The following is a 22,205-nucleotide window of genomic DNA, read 5'->3' as shown; positions in this document are numbered from 1 at the left end:
ATTTTTATTTTTTTTCCATGTGTACAGGGGTAACACATCGTACTAAATATGTAAGGTCATATCTACGTGGGTTTGATTATAGAAACTAATAAAGTATTCTCTAAATAATGAAAAAAGAATAAAATAAGAGTATAAGAGCGAGAAGCAATTTAAATATGTTCAGGGACCATTTTCATCTCCAGAATTAAGGATTATTTTAATGTTACATCATTGCCTTTTCTCTTTTACTTTCCTTTTTAGTTTTATTTTAGGATACCCTATTTTTAATGTTCATACAGAGATTTCTTTAACTGAAATACCGAATAGTTTCTTTGGTGTGAAAAACTATAATAGTACACAGGATCCTAATGAGACAATTAATAATGTGAAATAGGAAGTAAGGGGCTAAAGGTGTAAGGAAAGTGGGAAGGGTGGGGGAAAGGTAATAAGGGAGAGGAAAAAAATATGAGAAACTGAAAAAATGGAAATAAAGTGTTTGTAAATGGGGAGGGGAGGAGTGGGTGGAGGGAGGGAAGGGACAAGGGGAAAAATGAGAATCAAGACCTATTATGTAAAGGTACAGAATCCCAATGATGAATGTAATTGTATTGTATACCTAGATTGTACCAATAACCTCAATAAAAAGAAAAAAAAAGAAATGGGGCTAGAGGACACAAGAAGATCATGCAAACTTTGGGAATCTGGTGAAGACAGGAGCAAAAGAGAGAAGGAAAGAAAGAAAGCAAGAACAGAATGAACTGAGCTCCCTAACCTCCTATGAGTTTGAACTGTGCAAGTTTCTACTGCAGATTCAAGCTGCCCTTCCCCTGAAGTGAGTCTGGGTTCAATTAGAGAGTGCTGATTCAACAACTCACCAACCACTATAAACCCCTAATTAGAGACTTTCTTCAGTCTCCCAGTGGAGACTTCAGGCCCTGGATGCCTCTGCCTCTATGGATCTGGATCCCTTCATAGTCCCTGGCTTGGTCCAGGGTGGGGCATCTGGCAAGTTTGATGTGATTCTAATTGGTTTAGCTTTTATATGTGATTTTTTTTGTTGTTTTTCCCTTGGTTCTTTTTAATTTTTTTTTTTCTGGATAAATGATATTTTAATAAGGATACGCTTTGGTGAGCTTCTTTGTAAATAATATTTGCTTGGTTTTCTGTAAGCATCACTTATATTTTAAACTCATATTTGGGGATTTTTCTTCTGTGATTTCTGTAGGCATGTTAGTAAATTCATCTGTGCTATCTTCTATATTTGCTCTAACTCTGATTAGCCTTAAATGGGTCTTTTTATTGTTTTCTAGTAGCTGCTGGACAGTCTTCACTTATTCTCTTATTTTCTTTTTTACTTTTTGAGCTTTTTGTCATAATTCACTATTTTGTCCTCAATATCAGACATTTTGTCTTCACATTTGGTCATTTCTGCAGTGTGTGAAGTCTATACAGTTTTTTATTTCAGTTATTTCTGTCTGACATCTTTTCAAGGAGTGAATATCCTTGTTGAATCTAACATTCAGATTTTGAACTATTTTGGTTAGCTCATCCAGTTTTTTACCTATTTCTCCAAAATTCACCATAAGCATATTAAATGAAATTGCTGTGAACTTTTGCTCTTTGCACTCATCTATTTCCTTAATTGCTTCTATGAACTTTTCATACATTTCTGCTACCTAGTATAATGGTACCTCAGTTTGTGGACACTTTTGTTTGTGAACAGTTTGGTTCCCTTTTGTTTTTGTTTGTGAACTCTGCATCAGGTGATGTATATGATCACAGCTATCTTTTCTGCCTGAATATGAACATGGCTATCATTTCTAGAATTGTGGAACAAATTAAGTTCATGAAGGGAGGTACCACTGTATTTGTTTTCTTCTCCTTTTGTAACCCCTTGCTCTGTCTCTGGAGATTTTGGGGGGTTGTGTTCAGAAACCTTTTGTATTCATATGTGTGTGTGTGTGCCCTTCTCTTTTCCCTCTCCTTTTTGGGGGCATTATGGTAGATTAGGACTAGAGAAGTAAGTTTGTGGCTAATATGGAGATTTTTAGTACATTATTAGCCCCCCATGAATTATTTTCAGTTTTGTATGCCCAGTGCTAGTATTTACTCCTTCTCTTATTTACTTTTACATGATTTAACTCTATCCCTATGATTTGCCAAATTAATTACTTCTGATTATAACAGCATGCACAGATGCAATCTTACAACACTTCTCTATCATGATAGTATTTGTAGTGACATTTATCCCCTTTATCTATCCTCCATATGCACCAGAACAGTTTATCATTTGTGGTGGTGCTGTGATGAGGTCGGTAAGATAGGTGGGGAGAATGGGAAGTGGTTCGATGAGGAGTGCTGGAAACTAAGGGGGAGGTTTGAACAGGGGAGTAGTAGCCAATGAGAGGAAACCGTTGATGGGGGGTCTGATTCTATTGGAGTGCTTTTAGTTGAGTTGAAGGCTTATTATCAAGATTTTTCAAAGGATCTATTGTGGGACCAAAGGCAACATGTGGGAAAGAGGAGGTTTACTTTGGTGATTGAGGAATGCTATTAGGTTATCAGAACTTGCTGATAGGACAGTCATCTAAGTAAGATGTGGAGGAGTCAAGGGCTTTGGATGGAGAGAAGATTAATGCTAGAAAAGATGGGAATGACTGTGAGGGTACTAAATATGGAGGATCTAAAAACTTGAGAGAACGAGTTTACATGTTTGGAAAAAAGAATAAAGACATATGTCAACATATTGTCTCGGGGGTTTGAAGTGAAGAAATAGGGAGCTGAGATGAGGGAGCGAACCTAGACACCTATTAAATCAGAGCCAATGAAAGAACAAATACACAAAAATAAAAATCTAATAAACACAGGAAACCATAAAGTAGTATAACCCCACAATACTAAATAAATCAAGAAATATATAAAATCTTAAACCTAGAAAATATTTTAATGGGAACACAGATTAAATATTCCAGTGAGACCTTGCATATGTGATTCCCAAGTAGCTTCAGTGCCAGGGATCTGAGTGCTCACACCCCAGGCACTCCTCGGATCCTTCTACTGCAATACTGAAGCTACCTCAAACTCAGGATTGTTTTCCACCAGGTTGCAGATATTCTTGCAGTCTGCTCCAGTCTGAGTTCTTAGATTAGGAGCCCTTGCTGTCCCTCTCATCAGACCCCTGCTGGATCTGATGATGGATTTGGGAGATGAATTAACTGGAAGAATTATTTGCTGGGTCTGGATTATTCCTATGCAATCAAATCAGCTACCATAGTAATAGGCTAATCCATTACAGTGGTATTCATCAGGACTTTTTCAGAAGTAACATGCCAGGGTACCATGTTTTAGGTCTCCTTTTAACCAAATTATTTTGTTTGTTTGTTTGTGCTGGGGATTGAACTTGGGACCCTGTGCTTGTGAGGCAGGCGATGGCACCACTGAACTAAATCCCTGGCCCAACAATTCAAATCTTGACCCACAGTTAATGTGCACAAAATATGATGGCTATGTCTCCTCTAATGGTGAAAAATAGAATTCATCAGTAATTTTATAGAATCAGTTATCTAAATCCCAGGGGATTGGGGCAATGAGTAATGCCAGAGGGGAAGAGCAGAAAAAAAAACAGTTTTTTTCTTTTTAAAGTCTTCTGCTATGTGGTATGAAAAATAGGATGGGCCAAAGGACCCTAATGATAGTAAATATGTTATATATTTAGAAAGGGATAACAGGAAAATTTGGTAGTAAGAAGTGAGGATGGGAAAACATTTTCTGGTATAAAGAGAAAATGGGAGACAAATGAAAAAAGAGAGAAGAAAGAAAAGAAAAATTGAGAATGAATAAGAAACAGGAGGAAGAAGTCAGGCAAAGAGATACAGATAAAAGTAGGAGGGCACTAAATGGGCAAGGAGAATTTCCTTACCTTTATAAACTATATTGGAAGAAAAATGCAAGAGGAAGAGAAGCATGCACACACAAACAGGCTCAGAAAAAGGGTAAAACAATATAATACAAATGGTAGGGAAAATATACAGACGAAGGAAAACAGCAAAGAATAAAAAATAAAATACAAATAAAAAATATAATCAGAGATTAATCAAATAAAGTTTTCTGTTATTTTGGATATGTGGCTCTTCTCCTCAGTCTAGTATTTAGGAGCAGAGCTGAAGCCAGATGTGTCTCTGTTGAGACTGGAAGTTTAGGGTTGCATTCCACCCCCAGAAGGGTGCTGGATGTAGAGATCTCCATACAGCAAGAACAGGGCACCAATGCGAGCTTCCAAATATGTGTAACTCAGGCTAGACCTGACCTCTGACTTCATGAGCCCTCATCTCTCGGCAAGGCTACCCGCAACCTGTTCTCCATCTGCCGGCTGTCTCTTGTAGTTGACTTTCTCTCATCCACTCTGAGAGGTTGGTAGTATGAAGCAGGGTTTAAGGCTAATGGGCTTCTCTGGGACCCAGGTTCAGACACTTAGCCATTCCCTGGAATGACATCCCTGCCAGCTCTTGCTCCATGATTGTGGTTACAGACACCGTACTAAGGTCACTCACCAGCTGTTGACCACAAAAGGCTTCTCTGAAGGCAGTATCCTGTGTTTTCTTCGCCAATGGTTATTTCAGGCCCAGTGCAGTTCCTGGGTTCTCTGTGAGCAAAACAGTTGCTTCACTTTGTCTCCCAGCTGGCAGCTAGGCAGCCACTGTCAGCAGCACTGCACAGCCTGCAAGGGTTCACCTCTCTTCCGTGGTGTGATCTATTTCTTCTGTGTCACTTAATCCTGTATTCTTCTGTCACTTCCCTCCTGGTTCCAGGGTAACCTCCACCCATTTCGATTCCTCTCCAATCTATTGTTTTCCAGACTCTAGACACTTTACCCTGGAGAAGTTGAGTTGCTCCCATTGTTTTTTCTACCTCTTGAATACTTTTTTTTTTTTCCCTTTACTAAAGGAGAAGGGGAAGTGGGATGGGTAGGGAAAAGGAAATAAGGGAAAATAAAAATACAAAAAAAGGAAAAAATGAAAACAGTCTTTGTGCATAGGGAAGGGTGGAGGGTGTGAAGGGAGGGCAGAGGAATGGGGAAAAAATAAAAACCAAGATACACCCTGTAAAAGTACAAGATCCCAATGATGAATATAACTGTATTGTTTACTTTAAATGTACCAATAAATTTAATGGAAAAATTCCTTTTGAATTATCTTCTAATTTTTCCTTTATTCTTATAATTTTGAGATGCTTTGGTTTTCTTTGAGTCATCCAACAGCTGTTGGATCCAGCCTGCATGGTATCTTGTCATTTTTAGGATACCATTGAGTTTTATGATCTACTACTTCCATTTTGTTTATTTCTGAAACTCTGTCCTCACATCCATCACGTCTGCTACTGATTAAATTTTTCATATCATGTAATTCGCCTTTCTCTTCATAATTTCTAATTCTCTATAACAAAGTGATCATTTATGTCTGGTTTAACTCAGCTTATTGTTTGTTTCTTTGTTATATTTAGAAAACATTTTGTTGCTGTTTAATTAAATACTCTTTGAGCTCATTAAACATCTTACACATGTGTTTATATGTCTCTTCTTTATCTCTTCAAATGTTTTGACCATTGGCTTTGAGTTCTTTGCCTGTTGCTTCCTCTGTTTCAGGGTCCTTCATGTCAGCTTTTGGGGAGTAGGAGTTTTTGTTACCTTGCTTTCTCATATTTCAACTGCATTGTTTTTGTGCCTGTGTTAGCAGACGGGACCTCCTCTCAGAGCCCGGGTTAGTGAATTGTCTTCAGTTTCTCTATGGTTTCTGATTTTCCAGTTGGCTCTTTATTGATTCCCAGACATCTACTTCTTTTTCTCCTTGCTAAGTTGTTATTTTCTATATGTCTTTATTTCAGATCCCAGAGAGGCTAAGTTTTACTGCTGACCTTTCCTCTGCCATTTTATTTCCCCCTTACAACATATTTATAAGCATTGTTTTAAGGCCTTTATGTGCTAGTTACATCATTTTGGTTATTTCTTTGTTTTTATAGTTAAGGATTATATTTTTTATTTGTGTGACTGGCTGGTGATTTTTTATTGGATGATGAACATATTGAATTCTATTTTGTTGAGTGTGGAATCTTATTATATTCTTTAAAGAGTATTGGATTGTGTTCTAGGATACTGTTAAGTTTTTTGTAGATCACTTTGATCCTTTTAAGACTTTCTTTTAAATACTATTAGGGTAGGTCCAGCATAGCCTCTGGTCTATGGTTAATTTAGTTCCTTTCTATTAAGGCATAGCTTTTCTGAGTTTTGATCCAATGTACTATATACTGTGGTGTTTATTCTCTAGCTGGTGGAATGCAAAGTATTACCAGCTCCAGGAATCACTCATCTACTGCCCACCAGTGTTTATTTATTCAGCTTTAAGTAGCTTTCTCTTACCCAAACTGACATCAGTACTCTGACAGATTCCCAAAGCTCTTTCTCTGCCTCTTGCTTTCTGCACTTTCTTTTCTCCATTACTCTGTTCCACAAATTTTAAGTCCCTCAGTGTCCTCAAATGCCAGTCTAGTCTTAGCAAGACATTTAGGTTCTGCGTGGATTTTGTTCCATGGCTATAGCCCAGAAATTCCCTTCAGGTGGTATCTCTCAGGAGCTACAGTCCTTATGCTCTCCATTTTCCAGTACCTGAAAAGAGTTATTTTAAGTTGTTTACAAAGGGAAGGCAATTCCTATAGCAGTTCTTTCTTCATGAGCAGAAGCAGAAATTCCACTAATTACAAAACAACTTGTTAAAAGACAGTAGTAGTCATTAACCAGAAACAATGTATAGAAAATAAAGGAGATTTTGTGGAAAGATAAAGGGCTCCTGGAAGTTGTGAACCTGTAAAAGTCCATCTTGCATTTGGTCAGTGCTTACTAGAGAAACAGATTTAATGAAAAATATATACATATATAAAAATTTACAATGTTGGTTTACAGTGACCACCCAGAGAATCAGGTATGGAAAAGTGCAAAAGGGCTGTCTGTGTGCTGGGGATCCAAAGGATCCCGTTGAAGCCTAGAACTCACTGTAATGTCCCATGTGAATCCACATCAGAAGGCTGAAGGGTCTGTCCTGAAGGCTGAAAAGTCTGTGCTAGAAGCCAGGAAACAACATATAAGCTGAAAGTGAAGACTAGAGCTCCTCCAAAGAAACAGGAGCAAGCCTTCAATTTTTATTTCCCTTTTATACCATTTAGGAACTGGGCATGGTGGTACATGCCTGTAATCCCAGTACTTGGGAGGCAGAGGCAGGAGGATCACTATGACTTTTTTTTTTTTTTTTTTTTTTTTTTTTTATTGGTGTCGGGGATTGAACTTGGGTCCTTGCACTTGCGAGTCAGGCCACCGAACTGCTGAGCTAAATCCCCGGCCCAGGATCACTATGACTTTGAGGCCTACCTGGATTACATAGTGAGTTCAAGGCCAGACTATTGGTTGAGGTCACTCATACCCACTAAATCTCAGCAAATCTTCAGTGTATACCTCCAGTCACACCCAGAACTATGCTGATCCAATTTAGTTGGGAATTTAAATTGATATAGTTAACTATCACAATGTCAATTTGACAACCATATACATCTCTTTAAACCAGAGCCTCCAGATACAAAAACAAGTTCATTAATTATGCACTTAATATGTTTTAACTATCCTATGTACAAACAAAAACACACTAATTTCCTCCCCAGAGCAGAAGGCAAATCTTCTTTGGGTGATGCTTACTCCTTACATTTCATACTTGAACACTATAACATAGGTTGAACAGTACTTGAGAACCAATATTAAGTCTATCAGCACTGCAATACATAGGAAGCATGTTAGACAAGAACTATTACAATTACAATCCTCATTTCTGTAGCTGATCATGGGATGTAGCTGATAATTTAGAACTACCTTCTTCTGCTACCCATCCTGTGTTCCCTTGACCTTCAGCAAGCACCTCAGCGGGTCTTCATTCTTCCTCTGGTGGAATGACTCACCTTCACCCCTGCCTGGATTGGGTTGTTGTAGTTTCCCACTGACCTTAATACTGGGGAATGGTAGCTCTAGGAGGTGCCCTAAGGGATCTCCTTCACTCCAAGTATATTCTTCCTTTCCTCTATTGTGGAGCAATAGTCCAATTTCCTCTTGGTAGCCTGGGTCATTCACCCCTGCCAACACTGTAACTTCCATTTTAGTTTGATTATTCAGAGGCACAAGAAGACCAAAATGACCAGGGGAGTCTTATCTTGCAGTTCCTTGGTATGATCACTGTGCTTACTGGTACAAGCCTTTGTCAGACTGGAACTAAGACTTCTGAGCCAGCAGAGCATAAGGTCATGGGAAGAGGAAGCAAACTTTTCCTAGTGGATCAGTTAGGGTAATGGTGAGTGGTACCATTCCCACTTCCATCGCTTGATTCCTGGACCCGTGCATCCTGGCTGTGGGAGACACAGTGCCATATAGTGGATGCTGATTCAAAGTATACACAGTCTCTTGAAGAACCTTGTCCCATCCCTGCAAGCTGTTGCCCCCTAAATGGTGCTGTGACTGTGTTCTCAAAAGACCCTTCCACCTTTCTATCAATCCAGCCACTTCTGGATGGCAAGTAAAATGGCAAGACCAGTGAATTCCATGAGCATGAGCCCATTGCCTCACTTTTTGGCCATGAAATGTGTTATTTGCTCAGAGGCAATGCTGTGTAGAATTCCACAGTGGTGGGTAAAGTATTCTGTAAGTCCACAGATGGAAGCTTTGGCAGAGCATTATATGCAGGGGAGCGAAATCCGTATCCAGAATAAGTGTCTTTGCCAATAAGGACAAAGCACAGTCCTTTCTATATGGAAGCAGTCCAATATAATCCACCTGCCAACAGTTCACAGGCTGATCACCCTAGGTAATGGTGCCACACTGGGGACTCGGTGTTGGTCTCTCCTGTTGGAATATCAGGCATTCAGCAGGGCTGTAGCCAGATCAGCCTCGTGAGTGGAGTCCATGTTGCTGAGCTCTTGAATATCCTCCATCCCTGCCACTATGGCCCTCTGTTCATGAGCTCATTGGGCATTGAGAGGGGTGGCTAAAAAATAGGTTGACTACTGTCTACAGAACAGGTCATCCTACCCACTTGATTGTTAACATCTTCCGCTGAGGTCACCATTTGGTGAGCATTTACATAGGATACATTTTTTTTTTACATCCTTTACCCATATGGAGAGATTTATCTACATACCTCTTCCCCAAATATCCTTGTAACAAATTTTCTACGCACACCCTGACTATCTAGCCAGATCATTAGCTATAGCCCTTGAAGCAGTATACAGTCACACATCTGGCCATTTTTCCTTCCAGGCAAAATGTGCCATCAGGTGCACTGTCTGAAGTTCTGCCCACTGTGAATATTTCCCTTCACCACTGTCCTTCAGGATTGTCCTGGAAAGGGGCTGTAATGCTGTAGTTCTCCATTTGTGGGTGGTGCCTGCATAATATGCAGAACTATCCTTAAATTAGGCCCTAACCTTTTCTTTCTCTTACAGCTGATCATATGACATAGCCCATGAGGCCATAAGTGCATGTGAGAAGTAAAAGGCAGTATAGCAGTAGTGGGAACCATGGGCACCTGGCAACTTCTTGAATTTACTTGTGTCCTCTGAATCTGCTCTGGCTTGATCACATATATACCATTTCCATTTAATGATGGGACTGTTGCTGTGCCCATCCAAGCTTATGACTTGTGAATCAGATAATACCCAGCTCGTGATGGATAACTCAGGTTGCATGGTAACCCAGGGTCCCATGGTCAAGCATTCGGTTTCCACCAAGGGCCAGTCGCAGGCCAAGAGCTGTTTGTCAAAGGGAGAGTAGTTGTCTAAAGTCCTAACAGTCTCTGCTGCAATTCACCTACCTGCCTGCCAGAAACTCGAAATAGCATCTCTACCTGTCACTGGCACTCTAAGTACCATTGGATCTGCTGGATCAAATGGCCCCAGCAGCAGAGCAGCCTGCACAGCAGCCTAGATCTGCTGCAGAGCCTTTGGTTACTCTGGGATCCAATCAAATCCAAGTCACTTGGTAAATGAGCCAGAGGGAAACAGCTAAGTGAGGAATGTGTGGACTCCAGAATCCAAATAGGCCCAGTAGGTGTTGTGCCTCTTTTTGGGTTATAGGAGGAGCCAGGTGCAATAACTTATCTTTTAACCTTAGGAAGGATATCTCTACATGCCCCTCACCACAGGACCCCTGGAAATTTCACTGAGGTATAAAGTCCTTGAATTTTAGTTGGATATAGTTCCCATCCTCTGGCTCTCAAATACTTAAGGAACAAATCCAGAATGGCTGCTACTTTCTGCCCACTTGGTCCAGTCAGCATAGTATCATCAATGTAATGAACAAGTGTGATACCTCGTGGGAGAAAAAGGCAATCAAGTCTCCTGTGAACTAAGTTGTGATAGAAAGCTAGAGAGTCAATATAACTCCGAAGTAGGACAGTGAAAGTATATTGCTAGACTTGCCAGCTGAATGCAAATTGTCTGTGACAGAGAGCCCTGTAGTCAGGTTTGAGTCGCCCACCTGCCCAGTGTGTGATGTAGGGCTGAGGACAAGAATACACTAAGAGACAGAACTAAGAGAGAGAAAGCGGGTGCCAGGATGACGAATGTCAGTGCAGCCGACAAAGGCGCTGCACCACGTCCCAGGCACTGACTTTTATTGGCAATCAATTGGGGTAAAGGCAACGTGTGGTTTTTGTGGAAATTAATGTAAACAAGGCTCATAAAGGACAAGACAAAGCATTCTTGAAATAGGAACAGAATAGACAAAATATATGATTGTAATTGGAACATTGTCCTTCTATCCTGAAGGTTTTAGTTATGGGTACAGAATTTGGGTGCAAGTTACTCTGACCTTAGCACATCGGCTTCAGCCAGACTCACTTCTATAAACAAGCCAACTGTTGGATTGACTCTTTACAGCTTGCTTTGGGCACAATCAATGTTGCAGCCCTCTACAGTTTCTAATAGGCCTTATACATAGGTATGGACAAGAAGTCATCTGTCAAATCAGTAGTTACATCCCAAGTATCAGACCTTAGCCCTCTCTTCCTCTCACAGCTGATCATATGTTACACCCCATGAGGCCATAAATGCATGTGGGAAAGAGAAGGCAATATAGCAGGAGTAGGAGCCATGGGCATCTGGACAACTTCTTCATGTAATTTACTTGTACCCTTTGGGTTTCCTATGGCTTGATCGTGTGTATGCCATTTCTATTTAGTGTGCTCAAGCAAGGATACCACATCTGGTACAGCAGCTGCAATCGTAGTCACCACTTGGTTCACTTTTCAGTAATCTACCATCATCCTTCAAGACCCACCTGTCTTGTGACAGGCCGAGTGAAAATTAAATGGAGATATGATGGGAACCACCACCTCTAAATCCTTTTGAACCAGGGCACTAATCTCTGCATTTCTTCCAGGGATACAATATTGATTTTTGCCTTACTATTTTACCAGGTAAAGCAACTCTAATGGCTTCCATTTGGCTTTTCCAACCATAGCAGCCAAGGTTAGGATTCTGCCAAATACTAAGTATAGTGATGCTGCAGTTCACAAACTCAGTTTGTTCTACAGGTTTGGAAAAGATAGCCATATTTGTGTTTTGGTGAGAAAGATGACTGTGATTGTGTTTGTCATCTAATGCACAATTTGTAAACAAAACTAATTTTTGCCAAATGGTTCTGTTTGCAAACCAAATTGCTTGCAAACAGAAGTGTTTGTGAACAAAGGTACCACTGTATGTCTATCCCAATTATATATTCTGCAACAGGAGAAATAATTATAGGATGAATTTGAGGTCCTACTATATCCACTGTGAGTTGGACTTTAGCTAAAACCCCAGTGATCACCTGACCTCCAAAGGTCCCTACTGTTAGAGGCCACAATATTTTGGATCCCTTGGAATCAGTGTTAGTTTAGAACCAGTGTCCAGTATTCTCCCAAAATATGTGTGATCATTTCTCTTCCCCAGTTAGTTACTCTGGTAAAAATCATAGGTCCCTTCGGGAAGGTTAGGAGAAAGAATGACTATAAATTTTTGGTAGTGCACCAGCACTCTCCTTCAAGGGGACCTGGCCTCCTCTTCGTTCAAAGGGTTCTGGGTCTGTAAACTGGCTCAGATATGGGAACCAGTTGAGGGATTTTGATTCCCCATTACTATGACTTGCAGCAGGTTTCTGTTGATTCACCCTGAAAATTTTTTTTGATTACAGTATATAAATCTAGTAAAAATGTAGACTTCCCATTTCACTTTTGGGAACATAATGGCTTATCAGCCAGTGCCATAGTTCTACATGTGTCAGACCATTTTTATCCTTCTTTACCTTCTGCTGCCCATTATGGTGTGTGTACCTTTCCTTTGGCAATTAAGTGTGCCGCACGAGGATCCAGTTCAACCCATTTTCCTTAAGTTTTCCAAGTGGTTAACCATGGTCCCCACTGTAAGTTCTGACATATAGAGAAGACCAATGACAGGGCTCTTCATGGATGCTGGAGCTCCCCTCATGAATCTGTTTCTCACGGTGTTAGTGAAGGGTACATTTTCTGGATCATCCCATTGTGGTGGATTTGGTTTAACATGACAAATCCACTCTAGCATTCCCATTTCCCTGAGCCTGTGAATCCTCTCATCAACAGTAAACCGTGGAATATCAGCATCTCTAACTCATACACAGTGGCCCATCTTTTGACCCATACATCTGCCACCCAGACAAATAAACTGTTAGCACCTCTTTTTACTCTAGGGGTATCAACATTAAATCAGAATCTTGGATTAACTGGTTCATGTGTTTTTGTCACCATTATCCCACACACATAATCTCATCAGGCTGGTGCTTATGAGAATTAGAGAAGTTCTTTGGGAGAACAGCCGACCTCTTCATGGCTTACAGTATGTATGTCACTCCCCCTAAAGAGCCTCCTATGATTTGAGCCTGGTTATGGGCCTAGAGGCAAAAATGGGTGATGAAGGTGCTTTGAGAGTAGTGCCAGCATTATCCAGCTTGGTCAGCACAGGATTAGTTTCTTCAGGTATTGTAGGAGAGGCTTCTGCCACTGTAGGTGGGGAAAAGGGTCTATGATAGAAGGCTGAGGGGTCTGCAGGACAAAGCTGAAGAGTCTGCTAGAATCCAGGAGACAACATCCAAGCTGAAGGTGAAGACTGGAGCTCCTCCAAAAAATCAGAAGTGAGCCTTCCTTCTTTGTTTCCCTTTTATACCATTCAGGTGGCAAACCTATCCTTTGCTATCCTTCACACCCAGTACATCCCAGCAAATCTTCAGTCAATTCCTTCAGCCACACCCAAAATCTGCTAATTCAGTTTAGTTGGACATTTATCACTGAAGTTGACACAATCAGTTAACTATCACACCTGAACAGTGGACCCTTTCAGGTTATGAATGGCCTCACATATGAACAATATGGGTCATGACCAGAATTTTAGTTTTAACGTAGGACCAATTCTTGACTTACGACCCAAATGCTGGTCTTTCCTGTGTGGGGTTAACTGAGAAATCCTGGGTCATTGTCTCTCTAAGCACACTGACATTTGCCTTGAAGAAAGTGTGGCCTAAAATTATACAGGAGGGAGACTTTGAAGGCTGTGTAGAGGAGCTGAGCCTTCAATTGTCTCTGTGGTTGATGACACTGTCACTATAGCAGAGTTCATAGGCCTGCAGGTAGACCGTGGTGATGTTGAGGACCTGGTGGAGGAACACACAGAGGAACTGTCTACAGAGGAACTTCAGCAACTTCTGGCTAAGCAGCAGAATGGCAGCTGAGGAACTTTCTGAAGAAGAAAGGGAGTATCAGTAATCAGTGCAGCAAAATTCTTCATCTGAAATAAAGGAAATCCTGAAAAATTGGACAGAGCTACAAACATTTGTAGAGAAGACCCACCCAGACAGAAAAAGCCAATCATTGCTTTCACTTGCTTAATGACAATGTCCTGTTATGCTAAAGAACAGTGTTAAAGAAAACAACCGTAAACCAGTTTTCAGTTCTGAAAAGTTTGAGACCTAGTGAGCCAGAAGCAGGTGCTAATGGGCTACAGACTCTCCCAAGGACAGAAAGGATACCAGAGAACCAGATTCCTCATGTTCTTATGGAAGGGGATTCTCCTTCCAAACAATAACTACCTGCCATTTTATCCTCCCTTTCTTCAAGTCAAAGATGTCAACTTGAATGATGAATATGGTATGAAATTGTTGCTTCTGGTAAACTAGGCACATTTTACAACTTTTTGGTGAGTACATGAGGAAAATTCTTGGTGTTTCTGGTAAATTACACACATACAACCCTTTTTATTTTGAAAAGTTTAGTTAAGGGGTTCTTTGGGAAGTTTGGATTTTTTGTTGTTGTTGTTGTTTTTTGAGACAGGGTCTCACTATGTAGTTGAGACTGACCGGGAACTCACTATGTAGCCCAGGCTGGTCTTGAACTCATAGCAATCCTCCTGTCTTGGCCTCCCAAGTGTTGGGATTAAAGGCGTGTGCCACCATGCCCGGCTGGGAGGTTTGGAGTTGATTGAGGGTCTTTTCCTTATTTCTTATGAGAAAATAATCTTGATTTACAGGCCGCTTGAGTTACACAGCCTTCACAAACAAATGGAGTTTTTAAGTCAAGGGTTCACTATATTCAGTAACTTCTGTCAGGTAAAATCCAAGTACTACTATGCATGGCCCTCCGTCCCCCTGGGGGAAGACTTCTCTCAGAGGGGTCTGGCAGACCTTTCTGGATCCATGCATTTTGACTCTGTCTTGTGGTTGCATGCCTCACCATTGCCTTTTCTAACTATTCCCCATCATCTCCCCGATCATTCAACATTTTGTGCAATCGTTCAACTATCTCTTCCCTCTCCCTCTCTCTCTTTCCTTCCCTCCCTTTCTCTCTCCTTCCCTCCCACTGTCTCTCTCCCTCTCTCTCTGATACAGGGTTTCACTGTGTAGTCCAGGCTTGCCTTGAATTCACTATGTAGCCCAAGCTAGCCTTGAACTCATGGTGACTCTCCTGCCTCAGCCTCCTAAGTAATGGGATTACAGGTGTGCACTACCACACCCAGCGTTACTGTCTCTCCTCAATAACTGAACCCTTCATTGCTGCACCAGCTCCTCATGTTTGAACCTCTGTGCCAGCTTTGGAGTTGTATGCTTGCCTCATATGAGATACTAATATGGTGTATAAAATTCCTACACTAAATATCCAAGGATTGAAGGTTGCTTCATACCCAGAGTTCCACGCCAGTGAGTTTATTCTGTCCAGCAGAACATTTAAATGTGCTCAGAAATTTATCCCAAATCACAGTTGCTCTCTCAGGTTGTATCCAGATAACCCCATCACGTTCACAGTCTCTCACAGATGATTTGGGCTTAAGTTTGTCAGCCCTTCCTAGACTCACAATGTTGACCAGGGTTTCTCAGCCTTAGTACTACTGACACTTGAGGTTGGATAATCGTTTGTTTTCTCTCTCACTCCATTAACGGCAGATATTCAACATGATCTCTGGTTTCTGCCTACTAGATGTCAGTAGCACTTGCCTCCCAGTTTTGCTAACCACAAATGTCTCCAAATTTTGCCATATGTCCCCCTGGAGATGCAAAATTGCTTTAGTTGGGAATCACTGGTATAGATGTGCCATGATGTGCCATATTTCAGCAAACCCACAGAAGGGAACCAGACCTGGAAAACCTCGGCAGTACAGTAATTCCTTCTTTGTTTGTTTGTTTTGTTTTTTGAGACAGAGTCTCATTATGTAGTCCAGACTGACCTGGAACTCATTATGCAGCCCAGGCTGGTCTTAACTCACAGCAATTCTCTTGCCTCAGCCTCCTGAGTGCTGGGATTACAGGTGTGCACCACCATGCTGGGCCCAATGGTACCTTCTTAAGAGAGGTTGATCCACACTCTTTGCCCCATGCAGAGTATACTGGAAAGACCTTGGAATGCAAACTCCTACATTAAAATCTTGCTTAAAGCAAGTTTGTTCACTTCTTTGCCTTTTGATTTCCTTATTTGAAAATGAGGAACCATGTTTTTTATGTTATGCATAATATAGTAATGACAACAAAGTGAGACTTTATTCATACCCATACATGTACACATACATTTCTTTCAAATAATAGATACATACACACACACTTAATCAGGTTCAAATGTAAGTATACTTAATTTTTTAGTAGGATTAAAAGGACAATATAGAAAATGTTTTTCTATCCCTCATTTAGTGCAGTTCTCTCTGTGGTTTATGGTATTTTTCTATTCTAGAAGGTTCAGTAGGGAATGTCTAACTTTAAGAAAATGTCTTTGAGCAATTAAAAGCAAACTAAATTAGAATGAAAAGAGCCAGGTTTTGATATTGATTCATCATTTTGCATTCCAGTAATCTGACAAGACTGCACAAGAATTTAAATGTCTGGATGGGAGATGGTGAATTTTAGTTCTCTGGGGATCTTATTGTAATGAACCTGGTAAATAATTCAGGAATGTATTAGAGGCCAATGAATGGGCGACACCTGGTGCTATATTGTTCATGCCTAAACACGCACAGCCCAAAGATGGCATTCTACACCTGTCACTATTGTTCTGGCTTAAATATGGGCCCTGTGTTCAGTGGCTATTGAAATAATAATAATATTTTTGTTCAGTCCTCTATAATCACAGAATACTGTTCTACGTTGTTTCAAAAACACGAAGCAGCAGTGGCATCCTCTTAAATTTTCTCAGTAAAATTTCATATCTATTTTTTCTGTCAAGGGGATTTGCTTTAAAGAATTAGGGATATGTCCACTTTTTCTACTGGTACCAGTTTGAATTTTTTGTCTTTGATCTGCAAAAAGTTGAGCTTTTTAATTCATGATATTCATATTGCAAGAACCGGTTGAGAGAACACCATCCTCAGCCACTCAATCAGTAGAAATTTCTACAGCTTCCCAGCTCCTCTCACTATTATTACCTGAGTAATCTCTCCTCTCTGAATGTAATGCTTTTTTAAAAAAGCAAGCAAGATCTTTGGGCAGTCCCAATTGACTGGACAGAGAATGTTCTAAGGCTGAAAGGACAGGCGCTAAAGACCAACAGATCACATATGGAGACAGCCAGGCCACCCAGGATCAAAGAGAGCTTAAGCCAGGAGCTACATGGAAAGATTTTGGAGAAGCTCAGGGTTTCCAAGAGGGGAAACAGAAAGATGTACCTTAGAAGTCACAAGTAAAGTTTTTGCGGTGCTTGGCCATAGAAAGGGCCTCAACAGAGAATGTAGAGATTTTCACTTAGAAATTCATAGATGTGCTTTATCTTTGTTTTTAAAGTAGTTTTTATTATCATGGTTTAAAATATTTATTAAAACATTAAATTTGTAATATATGCATATATATAATTATACATAATAGATATAACGACATAAAATGGAAACAAAATATTTTTAAACCTGTATATGTGGGAGGGAGGGAGGGAGGGTGAGAGATTGCTTGCTAATGGGCCTAATTGCTTTCCTTCCATCAGGGCCCAGAGTGAGTCCGTGGGGCAGTGACTGCCCTCTGGTGGTGAGCCAGAATTGTCACTTTGAGTTGCCCACCTGGCTAACACAGTACAATGGGCAGCAGGGACCAGCTGAAGAATGTCTGATGTTGGAGTATGTCTGATGAAGAAGCCTACTGAAATAACCCTTCGCTTCTCCCTGAATTGGTTGTTTATCCTGGATTCTGCACCCAGAGCCAACTCCAAAATGGGATGCCTGAAAGAAAGATCCAGGTTGCTCTTGTGTTTTAGTCGAAGGTCCACATCTCAGCCAGTGGGTAACCAAGACTGTGAATAAGTGCCCACCAAGAAAACATGTGGTGACATGGAGCCTGAAATAAACTGCTCCAAGTTCTGTGACAGTTTTCCAGGCCAGGAGCTGGATCGAAGACCCCTTCATGATCTCTGCAGGACAAGAATTGTAAGTGAGTAGCCAAGGAATATTAGGACTGCTCAGATGTGTATGTTGGTGGGATGAGGAGGGGAGAGGACGAAGAGGCGGAATTGCCCAGGTATGCTTTGGTGTTATTCCTAACATCTTCTCTGTATTCTGGCTTCAGGCCACTTTCCAGGACAGCAGCAGTACCATCTCTTCATTATCTCCTGCCCTCTTGGGTATTGTCTGGACTTTTCTCAGCTGTGGATTACTTTTGATGCTCTTCTTTCTTGCCTTCACAATTCGCTGCAGGAAGAACAGGTAAGCAGCCCCATGCCCGGTTGTTCCTCTCTCATAGCCTAAAGCATTGGTTTCATTTCAGTGCCACAAGCGGTGAGCCAAAATTAGCAAAGCTGGCCTCCCACTATGGCACTGAGCCATTTGAGAAGGTCCAGCTGAAACACTGTTGGCCTTGTAGTGTGGTTCCCTCTAAAGAAGAGAAAGGTATAGCCCAATATTGTGCTAGCTGTTCTCAGGATGTCCAGTGAAGAAATAAAAAAGTTTCTCCCCATAAAGGAGAGTGCAATGCTTTTGAGATGAGATATTTACATGGACAAGAGAGGCTGTTGAAAACTTCCAAACCAACATAAAAGTTTGTGGACAGCACAATGGAATCAATCGTGAGTGGATGAAGGTTTGCACCAAAAGCAGTGAAGCTTTACTGCCTGGCTGTTCTGGGGACAGTTCTTGTGGGCTGGGAAGTCGCTAGCTTCTCAGGGTAAGTGTCTGGGGTACCCATGTCAGGCACAGAAGTAAAGCGGTGGCTTGCTTACAGTCTTATCTCTGCTGCTCTTTGAGTCTTCCCTTGGGGCCCATCACATCTCTTCCACCTCAACACTGTACCATTGTCCTGCCCTCTTTCCCACCTGCCTCCTGGGAAGCCACTCTCCAGCGCTCTCACCCTAGCCCACAGCTGACAACTAGAAAGTTGGAGCCCACTCTCAGAATTTATCTACTCCTCCCAGAGGCCAGACTCATCCCGCCCCCCTCCAGCCTTCCACCTCCTGGTGATCAAGTGTGTTGGGCTCCATTGCCTGTGGATTTGGCGCTCAGATAAGGATCAGTGAGTTATATTTGTCTGGCAGGCATTTGGGGGTGCTATTTGCCATGTTAGACATTGAGAACAGGGAATTGTTAACTACTACCAGTGACTTGTATGGCTGGGTCAAACTCAATATGGCAGTGACATGTGGCACTTGACCTGAGGGTATTTCCTAGGCTGCCGTAGCCACTTTTCATTCTATTCCTCAAGCAGGGCAAGTTCACCTTCATCTCATGGCCTTTGTGCCTTCTATCCCTTTGCTGTTCCCTCTGCCTGGCTCTCTTGCCCAGATCTTCTACAACCAGTTGTTTCTCGTCTTGTAAGCCTCGGCTGTAGTATCACCTCCTCAGAAAAGTCTTCTCTGACCATCCTCTCTAAAGTGGCCTCTCTACCCTATGGCCATTCAGCCCCTGTCTTGTTTCTTACCACATTTCCCTGTTGTAGTCTCTTCATAATACTTGGTATTATTGAATTGCTTTTTTAAAATCATTATCCCCAACCAGAGCATAAAGTCTTTGAGAACAGGAGCTTGGCTTGTTGTGCTCACCACTGGGCCTCCAGCATTTTGAACAGATCTGGAACACAACAGGTGCTCAGTTTGTAAATACAAATTCAGTGATCTTAGGAGGAGGGATATTAAAATCCTAATGGTGACAGCTGCCAAGAAAATAGCTAGGGAGAAAAAACAATCATGCATTTTGAGATTAAAGAAGTGTGAAATGGACTTTTCAGCTGCAACACATTTCTATGATGCAAATTAATACTCTGCTGAAGAATTAAAAAGGATGTCATTGCTGCACATGTAATATTTCCTCAAGCAGGCCAGTAGTTTAAATTGTTCAAAGGCAAGCGTTTTCATAGTTAAAAAATGAAACCCTGAGCCAAGAATACAGTACTATAGCACTGCCTTCCTGTAGTGTATGTAGTGGCCTATTTAATGGCTTTAAGGGTCATGTCTTTCCTGACTATGAAGCTGTCGTGGATGAAGAAGCAAAGGACATTTTTACCTTTTGTTTTAACACTTTACTTGATTTTTTGAAGAAAGCACTGATTCAGAGCATGCTTTTAATTTTGATGACAGTGTTATCTATTAGAGATAAATACTGACCTACATCTTCAGGTTAAGGTTACAGAAATTAGCCGAGATCCCAGATACAAAGGGTAGTGGATATTCACTGAGCACTCACTAGCATTTTAATTGGGATAATTATTGTTTTAGTAGGATTCTTGTTACAAAGTTAAATATGTTTTGAGTGTTATGGACCCAGCATAAATTTCTTCTAAGCTATTATTTTTACACACAATTTTGAAAAATGCAGGCTTATCATTTATACATTCTTTTAAAAGAAACACCAGTAAATAACATTAAGTAGAAATCTATGCATCATTGTGTTAAAGATTTTCTTGCCTGTTTTGTTTGCGGTGGGAACATGACTTGGCATAAAGAATAAAATAATAAGAGACACTTAATAAAAATACATTGCAACAAAATAGCCTGTAAGTCAGACAGGAAAGATAAAATAACCCATTTTCAAAAGTATTTGTTGAATAAAAATTTGTTCAAGTATGCAACATCACAATCAGATCACAACCTCATTTCATCTCTGTGATCTCTAAACGTGTGTGTGTGTGTGTGTGCGCACATTCACACACATGAATACACATGCACCTGCCAGAGAAGGAAAAATGTTTTAATAAAAATAGTACAATTATGTTTAAGTTCAGTTGCAGATATGGTATTTTTGATAAAAATTTTACAATATTCTACATCAGAAAATCAGTCCAGATATAGGAAATTTGAACAATACCATCAACCAATTTGACCTCCTCCCAACAACAGCAGACCATTGTTTTCAAGTATACATGAAATATTTACCAAGGAAAATAATATTCTGGGTCATAGAAGAAGTTTCATTAATTTTTGGGCCATCCTAGGCTACATAGTGAGTTTAAAGCCAGCCTGAAGTATATAGCAAGTCTTTGTCTCCAAAAAAAGCATTAAAAGGACTCAAATCATAAAACTCATATACTTTTAACACAATAAAATTAAATTAGAAATCAATAATACAAAGACCTGTGGAAAGTCCTAAAATATTCAGAAACTCAAAACACCAATTCATGGTCAAATCAAAAGGGAATATAGTATGTAGTTTGGACTGAATGAAAATGAAAATGCATCAAAATTTGAATACTCATAGGGGAAATTTATAACACTAACCTCCATATTAGGAAAAAAGAAATTAAATCAAGATCGGTGGAAATGGATAAAATAGCAAACAAAAACAGAATAGAAAAAAAAATCAGTAAAATCAATAGCTTTATGAAAATTAATAGCATCAATCAACCTCTAACTGAAGGGGGTGCAATTACCTAAATGAGCAGTGGGAGAGGTGACTTTACTATAGATTCTATAAACATTAGAAGATAATAAGGAAATATAGGGCTAAGCTAGGCAGCCTGTAAAATGTTCTTCAGTATTTCTCGACTCCAGGTAGCCACCCTCCTGTGAAATCTCCTTGAATACAGGCTGGACTTACTGACTTGCTTATTAATGAGATGTCACTTCTGATACTAGGTCACAGAAAGATTGTATTTCCATCTTGGAGATCTCTTCCCCTGGTTCACTGTGTACTGCCACATTGTAAGCTGCCTGGTGGAGGACCACATGACAAGAAACTGACGATTCCAGCCTGCAGCCTGAAAGTTCACTGAATTTACTGACTAAAAATGAAAACTGTCATCTCAGTCGAAAGATAATTTGACAAATTTTAACATTGGCTCTGGTACAATCTCAGCAAGGAATAGGAGAGAGCTTCCGTAACCTGAGAAAGTGTATCTATGAAAAATGTATAGCTAACATCATTTTTAATAGTAAAAGATGGACTGCTTTTCCGTTAAGATCAGAAAGAAGACAAGAAGATGTCCACCCTCGCTTCTGTTCAGCGTTAGAGGTTTTAGTCAGTGCAAGAAAAAAGAAATCAAGGGCTGGGGTTGTAGACACCACACCTAGCAAGCACAAGGTCCTGAGTTTGATCCCTGGTATCATACACACACACACACACACACACACACACACACACACACAAAGATATTTCCTTTTTAAAAGGCAAATCTAAAATGTCTTCTTTACCCTCAGGTGACCTGATTATTTATGTAGAAAATCCAAGTCAAATTTATTTGTAAACAAAATCAAAAA

At 40.5% G+C, this 22,205-nt stretch overlaps 1 protein-coding gene across 2 annotated transcripts in view; it reads left to right on the top strand.

Annotated features, from left to right (window-relative positions):
* The window catches only part of Gpr156 (G protein-coupled receptor 156), a 98,904-nt gene that overhangs the window by 25,681 nt on the left and 51,018 nt on the right, over positions 1–22,205 (top strand). For both annotated transcript variants that reach the window (XM_033755917.1, XM_033755916.1), the window contains exons 2-3: positions 17,517–17,952; positions 18,092–18,228. In XM_033755917.1, coding sequence (XP_033611808.1) covers positions 17,857–17,952; positions 18,092–18,228 — 233 coding nt within the window. In that variant the 5' untranslated portion in view covers positions 17,517–17,856. The remainder of the gene's footprint in view (positions 1–17,516; positions 17,953–18,091; positions 18,229–22,205) is intronic.

The sequence above is a fragment of the Fukomys damarensis genome, unplaced genomic scaffold (genome assembly GCF_012274545.1).
Source record: "Fukomys damarensis isolate Sample0158 unplaced genomic scaffold, DMR_v1.0_HiC HiC_scaffold_24, whole genome shotgun sequence".
NCBI classification, from domain to species: domain Eukaryota; kingdom Metazoa; phylum Chordata; class Mammalia; order Rodentia; family Bathyergidae; genus Fukomys; species Fukomys damarensis.
This window is presented reverse-complemented; position numbering and strand designations above follow the sequence as displayed.